The following is a 10,362-nucleotide window of genomic DNA, read 5'->3' as shown; positions in this document are numbered from 1 at the left end:
TGAACTACCCAGTTTAGCAAGAGACGTTTATTTCTATTTATATGAATTTCTTTTCTTTTCTGTTTGTGACACTGTGTCATTCTGGGATTTGAATTTGCTTGTGTGCCCTAGTGGCAGAGTGAATCCATATTTGGTATGTGTGCCAGCCAGAGCTAAACTGCAGATATCTGCTTTCTCACCCTTTCTCCCATATCAAGAACATATTTTATGTTAATAAATATTTATTTACAACAGCATTTTCAAAGGTATATTCTATTTTATTGATGAACATGACTTATTTAAACATCCTCTACCCTTGGACATTTCTGGGGGTTTTGCCTTTGTGTGTGTATGGGTTTTACTATTACAATCAATTCTGCAATAAATATTATTCTTGCTAAATCTATGATCATTGCTGTTTTCCCTTAGGGTAAATCATGAAAGTAATATTGATATGTTAAAGGATAGGTATGTTTTTTAAACGCTTTTGATACATTTTGTCATGGTGCCTTTCAGAGATACATCACTGATACTCCCACCAGCAACACTGGTAGTTTACCTTGTTACCAGACCCTTACAGATGTTCTCTTTTAAAGTAATAATATGATGATAAGGTCTGTGTTTTCTTAACCAGTAAGTATTCCAAATGATCACCCATGTTTTCAGATTCTTTACTACAAAATATTCTGTAAGTAAAGAGCCACAAGACTTTTAATATGTTGGTTGATAGCTTGTTTGCTTGCAGTATTGTTTGTGTATAGTTTAAGGTGAGGGCCAAGTGAGGAAAGTAAAAGAAAGCAATAGTGATACCCTAGGCTCAGTCACCCTCCCTTCAAAACATGGCACTGAAGAGCAACTACACAGACTCATCCTGATGATCTCTGTTTTAAGGAGATGAGAAGTAGATCCATCTTACAAAACTTTTAATAACCCTTCTTGTGGATAATGCATTATCAAAGGTGTTAGACTGAAGAGAAATACATTTCTTTAAAACCAAATAGTCAGTAAAACATTTATCTATAAACTTATTTATCTTTTCAGTTAGTATTTTATTATATCCTGATTGGTTTTGGCTAAGTTCTTTATGCCCTAATATCCAACAATGAGAATTAAAATGCAAAAGTCACAAGGTATAATATTTTGAGAGTGTATCTTTAACTTCCTTGGTAGGTGGTTGTAGTTGGTTCCTTTAGAAAAGTATGTTTGGGATAAAAGTTCCTACAAAACAAGAGTACTAGTTATTGTGACTATGGAACATATATTATTTTGAAAGCCTTAGTCTTGACTGAACTTTGACTTTTCTAGACTATGCCATGCCTTTTCTGATGATAGCATACCATAAAATCATGTTGTATTTCTATGTTCATTTGCCCAGAATCCATGAAACAAGATATACTCTGGGAGCAAAGTGTTTCATCATTAAAGGGGACCTTATAGATATTCCAGTTCAACATGTTTAATTGATGCTTAATGGATGATGATGGTGGAGATAATGGTGGTAGAGATAATAATAAGAAGGAAGAGAATAATTTTTGGAGCTCTTATGTGTCTCCTACTCTGCTTAGTGCTTTACTTAAGTTTTCTCATTTATTAAATGAGGAAGTTGAGTTCCAGAAAGGGAAACAACTCTCCTAAGATTAGTCAGTAAAGCCAAAATTCAAATTCAGATTTCCTGACTCTCAGTGTAGTCCATCCTGAATACAGCCACATAACGCTGGCTATATGAAAACCATTTTGGACATGTGAATCTCCGAAGTCTTAAAATTTATAATCATAAAGATTATTTTTTGATGCTTTTAAGTATTTACATATATATGTTGAAGGGCTTTAGCCTTATTTTATGTATTGTCTATATTCCCTAATTGCTGTCATTTCTATTTATTGAATTTTTATTTTAATTCTATCATGTCTATTCTTTAAAATAAGAAGCTACAGTGAAATATTCTCTTATAAATGAGGACCCTGAGGATCAAGTAGAAGCAATAAATTTGCTGAAGGAAGTCAGTTAAGTAGCAATAAAGCTGGGATTGAAGCCCCCATCTGTTACCTCCAAACTCTTTCTACTTTATTCTATAGTTGGTTACTGAAAAATAGCAAAATCAAACAAACTTGAAAATGATTAATTTGTGTCACCATAGAAGTGTATACACTGTCTCCTCTCTTGCTATCTCTTGGTCTGTTTATGCCTCATTTCTTCTTGAAGCTAATATGAATGATAAAACAGTACACTTTACTGTCTTTTTAAAAAATTCACACTGAGTCTTTTCCCTCTTAAATACTTGGAGAAAATGAACATAAGTTAATACCTAAACTAATGTGTTAGGTATTCTGTGGCAGTCCAATGGTTAGGACTCCATGCCAGGGGTGCCCAGGTTTGATTCCTAGTCCTTACTTTTTAGTAAATATTATTCTGGATAGAGGAAAAAAAGTGTTTAAAAATTAGTGCCTTTTGACTATATTGTGTAGAAAACTGCTAATGACTTTTCTTTCTTTCAAATGAATACAAAAGGAAAAATCTTTCCTTCATTTTTGGAATATAGACATATGAAAAATATGAACATATAAAGTGAAATAAATTATTTTTAATTTATTATTTATTTTTAATTCAAAACTAATGAAAACATCAATCCTTGTTAGAAAATTTAACAAGGTTTAGAAAAATCTTATTAATAAAATGAGAAAATTAAACAGCTACTCAGCAGTAGATGCTGTCATTTTTGCCATTTTTTTGGTAAAATTTCCCCAGTCATTTCTCTTTGATGACTATAGTAAAGCAAATTAGAGAAGAATGGTTTGGAAACTTATTTTTTGTTGTTGTTTTTTCTTATATGACTGCCTTAAAGCATATTGAGCTTGTAAGATAGCATATTCTCTTAAATGAGCCCACTTATTTTTCACAAATCTTTTTTATCTCCCCACTGTGGCCATGCAAACCAATGTCTTCTTTGAAAGCAGAAATGAAAACATGTCTGATTTTGGATACTTATGCTAAGGTTGGCCCTGAATAGTAAAACCCATTCAAGACCATGGTGTTTTAAAAATTTTAAGTCCTAAAAACATGCCCCATTAATGATATAATTAAATTATACTCCAGATATTTCATCTAAAATACCTTTTTCTGTCTTTTCCTTTTTGCTCTTGCCATCACTTTTAATGATCCATGGGCCTACAGTGTCTTTACGTCCAAAATGCAAAGCAGACAAATGGGCATCTCAGGGAAGAACATGACCAAAAGCACCAGCATCAGCGGAGACATGTGCTCGCTGGAGAAGAATGATGGCAGCCAGTCGGACACCGCAGTGGGTGCCTTGGGCACCAGCAGCAAAAAGCGACGCTCTAGCATTGGGGCCAAAATGGTAGCTATCGTTGGTCTTTCCCGGAAGAGCCGCAGTGCTTCTCAGCTCAGCCAAACGGGTAGGCATTTTTATGTTACTGTTGACTTCCTAATTGAGTTGCAATTAAAACACATAATCTTTTCTCTTACTCATTCTCCCTCAGTAATGTGTGGATGATGACAAGTACCAGAAGGAAAGGGGCATTTTAAACTAGTGGACCTTTCTGAAAATATAACCATGACTTTGTTTTTCAGTGATGAGCGAACCTGCTTGGAAGTGAACCTTGGTTACGGTTCTTGACATGCGCTTCACATCTTTTCTCCTCAAGGAGGAGCTCAGCTGTGGTCCCGCTGATTTCAGTTTCTGGTCCTTTGCAAAGGTGCTCTGATCTGTGAGATGTTTGCTTTTCTTTAGGTTCCTCAAGTTGGAACCCGCCAAGTTAATTTCCACTCCCAGCAAGTTACCACAATGAAGATGACACCACATATTTTGTGTGAATAATATACTTCTTTTATTGCTGACAACCTAACTTCTTTTTCAGTTTGTAAGCAGCATTTACCAGTTGTATCAATTTCCTCACTGCAGTTTTTACTTTCCCGGTTAACACTTCAAGCAGCAGTATTCTCCAGCTGCAGGGGTGGAGGAATTTTCTGCTGACTGGGAAGATATTCAAAGCTTTGCTATTTGAAAATTCAGTCTCTAAATCACATCTGCGAAAATAAATTAGATACCACCCTCCTAACTAGAAAAGCCACTGTTAGCAATTAAGAATTTATTTGTGAGTCAAAGCAATGTCTTTTTTCAAATGGGTGTTGATAATTAAACATTCAGTCCCTGGTATCTGGGAAATAATAGCATATCTTCTACTTAACACACAAACAAAAGCGTGTAATATGGTGTTTCTTTTACAGCAAATAAATTATAGGCAAATGGATTAAATCTCATTTATGTCTGAATACTAAGGTTCTAGTACAGAGAAGTCAGGGCATCAATATGCAACACAGAAGAATTTAAGGGTACGTTAGTTCCTGGACCCGCCTAATCTTGTTTTTACAAACTATACCAGTGATTCTGCAAATTTGAGCCTTACATAATAATATTATATTGAAATCAGATTTTGATGTCTTTCCTATATCCTGGCTGTAACTTACTATATTTACTGTGATTATGTTAGAGTTTTTTTTTTAATGTTAATTTAGAGTTTAATTTTTTACTTAGTGTTTTAAAATGTTATTTTGTGTTTTAATATAGAATTAGGGATTTAATGTATGGACATAGAGATCATATCTAAATGATTTTTTAATTGCTAATATTTATACATACATAATTAACTGTGTTGTGGTAAAATGATAGACGTTGGCCTTTTGAAGTTGAGAGGTTTTTTTCTCTAGCAGTTAGAACTTCATTGCATTTTTCTATTTAAAACTTATATTTGTAAACCTAAAACTGCTCTAAAAATAAATTCTATCAATTTTTTTAAATGAAGAACCTAAAATAGACACTAATAAGACTACAACCTAGAGAATATGTGGTGTTAAACTAAATAATTAATTCTGTTCATTTGGGGGTTTTGGATAAATGTTGAACACTTATTGTGTGCCAGGCAAACTGAGAACACAGATGAGTCAGAAATCATTTATAACCTGAGTTGCTTATACTGTAGTAGAAGATATATACTTAAACAGATTACTTCAAGATCTATGTCAGGGACTTCCCTGTGGCCCAGTGGTTAAGACTGTCTTCCCATACAGAATGTGCAGTGTTGATCCCTGATAAAGGAACTAAGATCCCACATCCCTTGAGGCCAGTCAGTCACACAATTTAGTGATGGGTTTGTTGTGGGGAGGTGAAGGAGAGAAGATTCTAAGGTGATCCTCATGTTTCTGGCTTGCATCCATGGATGGATGGTTGTAATGCTGTTAACAGATATTGGAAGCATAAAAGGAGCAGGTTGGGAAAAGAAGGGTGAGTCCTTCCATTTAGAACACTTTAAATCTGAGATATCTATGTAATATCCAAGTAGAAATGTCTAGAACATATTTAAATACATACTTCTAAGGCTCATGTCAGAACCAGAGATATAAATCTGAGAATCATAAAGTTTAGAGGTTGCTTGAAACCATGAACATGGGTGAGATTTGCCCAAAAAGAACACTACAGATAAAAGCAGTCGATGAAGACAATACTTTGTGGAAGATTAACTTTTTAGAATTGGACAGAGGAAGAGGAGCCAGTGAAGACCAAGGAAATAGTATCATGAAGAAAGAACAAATACTGTAAGAGAGCAGTGTCACAGAAACTAAGAATGTAGAAGACTTGAAGAAGAAAATGGTCAGTATTTCTTAATCATCAATTTCATTCTTTCTCATATTGGCATTAATATTCCATATATCTTTCCTTGATGATATTTTATTTAATGATAGAGGTCTGTTAACCATACACTGATTTGGTTTTTATCTTCAGAAACACTGTGATATTGGCACATTTTTAAAATGTAGTTTTTCCTTGTTATATCCTATAGCCCCTTCTTTCATATATAGCATAGGAGAAAATAATGTTTCTTTTTGTTATTGTCTTCATTGATATTCAGTGACATTATAATGGTTAAAATTTTTATCATCTTAAAATGTGTAATTATTCCTATCTGCACACTGTATAGCTTTGACCTATATTTACAGTAGAATTCAGAGTATCTCTCACTTTAAAGCCCAAGTTTAACTAGAATAGCCAACAGAGATAGTTTCATAATTATTGAACTCCAAACTTTCGTTGGGTTTCTAAATTCTGTATATTTATGTGTATATGTTTCAAGTAAGAGTTTTATGTTTTCTTTTCTTTAAAAATGAAGTAATAAGCTCTAACAGTGTTTAAAACTTAAATCTTCAAATTTATTACCTAAACTTTGATCATATGGTAGCATTATCTAAAACAATGAATAGATTTGTGATGCTGGATCTTATATTAGATCCTTTGTTTTGATTTTCCTGGCCTCTGCGTGGAAATCTGCATGTACTTAAGGTGTAGAGTTATCACTTAATGAATGATATATCATACATAATGTCTTTAGCTTCTTAAAATATTTATCATCATAAAAGTAAATATCATTTTACCAGTAGGAATTTTCAAGATGAGATAAAGACTGCTTGCTTGACTTCTGAAGAGTTAGAAAGCTCGGCAAAATAGTATCTTTCTAAGAATGTTGAAATTATTCTGAATTATATCAGTAATCGTACATAAATAATAATTGGTGAAGGGGAAACCATTTATAAAGATATATTGGTTAATACACATAGTAGCTAAGTCATATCTCTCTTCTATCCCCATGCTATTTTGCATCCTTTGACTGCTAAAAGGAAACTCGCCATTTTTAAAGCTTAAATATATCTTGCTAAACATCGCAACCTTGTAGAAAGTGCATGGAGTGAATAAGGAGACTTGGATGCTATTGCCTACCCTGGGTTATATAAGATATCAAATATGGCCTCTTAAAAAAACCTACCCAACATATCTGAGTCATAGAATGATCATCTGACATATGGAATTAACACCTGCTGTCCTAACAGGGTTTTTATAAGATCATACTTTAAATGTATAAGAAAGTGCTTTCAGCACTTAAAAATCACTTTGCAGATGTAAGCTATCAGTAGCAAATTCAGCCTCATATGGGGAATCAGGAATTCTATTTTAGACATGTTAATTTTGAAATGCCCATTAAACATCTAAGTACAGTTGTATGTTTAATTAGATATGCAACTGTAGTCTAGTAGGTCAAGCTAAACATGTAATTTGGGAGTAATCAGCAGGTAATATTTAAAGCTGTGGCACTAGATAATATTGCTTAGTGTAATTTGAATCAAGAAGAAAACTATAATAAAAGCAGAGCAATGTTATATACCAATATTTAGAAGTCAGGAAGAGAATCCATTAAAGGAAACTAAAGAGAGAGCAGCCATTAAAGAAAATGAGACAGAAGAATATGGTATCTTAGAAACCAAAGAAAGGAAATATTTTAAGGAAGATAATCATCTCTGTCAAAGTGCTTCTGGTAATTCAGATAAGGTGAAGACTGGGAGTTGACCATGGGATTTCACTTGATGGAGGAATTTGACAAACCTTGCAATGGTGGACAAAGCCTGATTTAAGCAGGTTAACAAAAATGAGAGAGGAGGTAGAGACTGTGAGAATAATTTCAAGAATAAAAGTTCTAACACGTGGACTTCCCTGACCTGCCAGTGGGTTCAGGCGGATTCCACATGTCACCAGGCACCTGAGCCTGTGCGCAGCAACTGCTGAGCCCTTGCTCAGCAAGAGAAACCACCTCACTGGGAAGCCCACACACCTCGACAAAGAGCAGACCCTGCTCTCAGCAACGAGAGGATGCCTGCACACAGCAACAGAGACGTAGTGTGGCCAAAAATAAAATGCATGAAAAGAATCAATTAAAAATAAACAAACGTGATTGATCCTTTAAACCAATTTTTAACACCTAATACTTATGGGGCACTTTCACGTGCTAAGCAGTTTTGGGGGCCCTTTACATGTAAATCATCTAAGTCACACAACAATGTTATGAAAAAGAATTAATTACTATTACCCTCATTTTACAGATGAGGAAACTAAGGTAGGCAAAAAGAGTAAGTTCCTCACGTTTACTCAACTAGTGAGGGTCAAAGTTGGGATCGAAATGCAGGCAGTATATTCATTCTTCATTCTTCATTATTCTGTTATAGTCTAGACTAGCACTGTTCAGTAGAACTGTTAGCATTGTTGGCAAGTTCTGCATCTGCTTTATCCAATACAGTGTGTGACTGTTGAGCACTTGATATGTGGCTTCTGTGACTAAACTTTTTACATTTTAAATTGTATAATTTTAATTTAAGTAGGCACATATGACTGATGACTACTGTGTTGGTGCAAATAAAAACAATTTCTAGAATTTTGATTTTAAAAAGAAAATTAAAAAATAGGACTCTAGCTTGGAAGAAATAGAGTCAAAGAAGAGTTTTGGCTTTTTTCATAACAGAGGGGATACTTCTGGGGAATACTGAATAGGTGAGAGAGTTTCAGATCCAGAGCTGAAGCAGAGATCAGCTGTTATCACCTGTGGCCACTCAGGGATCTCGACTCTTTTCATCTTGTAGTAATTTCTAAGCTCATGTAGTACTTTTTATTTCCTCTAATTGTAACATTTAGTAATTGTAACTGTTTGTATATTTGTGTATCTCTTGGCTAGACTTTTTTTTTTTTTCTTATTTTGTACCTCCTTCTCAGTGTCTGCTCATATCAAATAAACTGATCTCCAATGAAAGGCCCATATACTTCTTTGGAATTCATGATGAAGTTCCCTGGAGAATGGAATGAAAATGGTAGAACTTATTTTTGTCTTTTAGCCTAAAAGACAGAAAAAGAAATTAAGCACTACCATATTTAATATATGGCTTTACCCTAGTTTTTTCAGTTGGTCTGAGTGTCAGTCAGGTGTCATATGCCTTTCTGGAGGTGTTAGTTTCATTATCCCTGAGAAAGTGGGCAGAGATTGCAAGAGGCTTGCAATGAAACTGAATTGAGTGTAATACCAATACCGCAACTACACAAGAAAGGTAGACCTGAAAATTCTAACCTTATTTCAAGCTTTTCATTAGGTCCGGATGAAGTAAATACAGTGACACTCTAAGATCTGACAAGTCCCTAAAAATTCTAAGTTTTCAGGAAAATTAATAAAATATAGATTTATAGCCACTATTATTAATGATGAACTTTACATTTATACTTTATATGATCTATGATGTTTCTTGGTGAAGTTTCTTTTTCAACTATGACATTATTAAAACTAAGTATGAGAAAACTGAATTTGAAACCAGACCTTTGAATTGCTCTGTTAGCTAACACAATGCCAACTGCTTTAAAATATAAACTGTGAAAATTTAATACAAAAGAAGTTTATTCATTGAGCAGATATCAGTCCAAATATCAGTTATTCCCAGTGGGAAGTGGCCTGCCCTGTGGTCATTCAGAGTCTGAGGCTCTTTCCATCTCGTGGCTCTGCCCTCTTGTAGGGCCTTGGAACCCTGTGTATTCAGCCAGCACGTGGGAAAGTGTTTATGAGCAAGAACTGGAAATAGTGAGATCACTTCTGCTTGTCTTTCATTGGCAGCAACTCAGTCACAAGATATTGGAAAATGGGAGGTTAGGAAATGTAGTCCAGGGAGTGCTCAGGAAAAAGAGGAAACAGTTTTATAAGCAAACCAGTATTTTTGAAAACTAAAATGAATATTACTTAAAACATTTTTCTTGAGAGCATAAAGTATTAATTTGCCATTTGAATAATGATTTACAAATATTTATTGCATTTTAATGTTTTAAAATATTTTTATATTATATTTGTAAATATAAATATAAAAAAGTAAAATATAACTTTTTAAAAGTAAATATATTTGTTTATAATTTTTTACTGAAATGGATGTAATATTTTAAAGATTTTAAACACCTTGTCTAGTATGTAATTCTAAAAGGCTTAAAACTACTGTTCTCAGTTCAATTCAGTCACTCAGTCGTGTCCGACTCCTTGTGACCCCATGAACCGCAGCATGCCAGGCCTCCCTGTCCATCACCAACTCCCTGGAGTCCACCCAAACCCATGTCCATTGAGTCGGTGATGCCATCCAACCATCTTATCCTCTGTCGTCCCCTTCTCCTCCTGCCCTCAATCTTTCCCAGCATCAGGGTCTTTTCCAATGAGTCAGCTCTTCACATCAGATGGCCAAAGTATTGGAGTTTCAGCAATATCAGTCCTTCCAATGAACACCCACGACTGATCTCCTTTAGGATGGACTGGTTGGATCTCCTTGCAGTCCAAGGGACTCTCAAGAGTCTTCTCCAACACCACAGTTCAAAAGCATTAATTCTTCGGTGCTCAGCTTTCTTTATAGTCCAACTCTCACATCCATACATGACCACAGGAAAAACCATAGCCTTGACTAGACGGACCTTTGTTGGCAAAGTAATGTCTCTGCTTTTTAATATGCTGTGTAGGTTGGTCATAACTTTC

The 10,362-nt window shown here is 34.6% G+C and overlaps 1 protein-coding gene across 50 annotated transcripts in view; it reads left to right on the top strand.

Annotated features, from left to right (window-relative positions):
• RIMS2 (regulating synaptic membrane exocytosis 2) overlaps window positions 1-10,362 on the top strand; it is a 592,497-nt gene that overhangs the window by 493,707 nt on the left and 88,428 nt on the right. For 35 of the 50 annotated variants that reach the window (XM_040261937.1, XM_040261939.1, XM_040261938.1 and 32 more), the window contains one exon: window positions 3,152-3,393. The exons of the other annotated variants lie outside the window; for them this stretch is intronic. In XM_040261937.1, coding sequence (XP_040117871.1) covers window positions 3,152-3,393 — 242 coding nt within the window. The remainder of the gene's footprint in view (window positions 1-3,151; window positions 3,394-10,362) is intronic. 50 annotated transcript variants of the gene reach the window in all.

The sequence above is a fragment of the Oryx dammah genome, unplaced genomic scaffold (assembly GCF_014754425.2).
Source record: "Oryx dammah isolate SB20612 unplaced genomic scaffold, SCBI_Odam_1.1 HiC_scaffold_19, whole genome shotgun sequence".
NCBI lineage: Eukaryota > Metazoa > Chordata > Mammalia > Artiodactyla > Bovidae > Oryx > Oryx dammah.
This window is presented reverse-complemented; position numbering and strand designations above follow the sequence as displayed.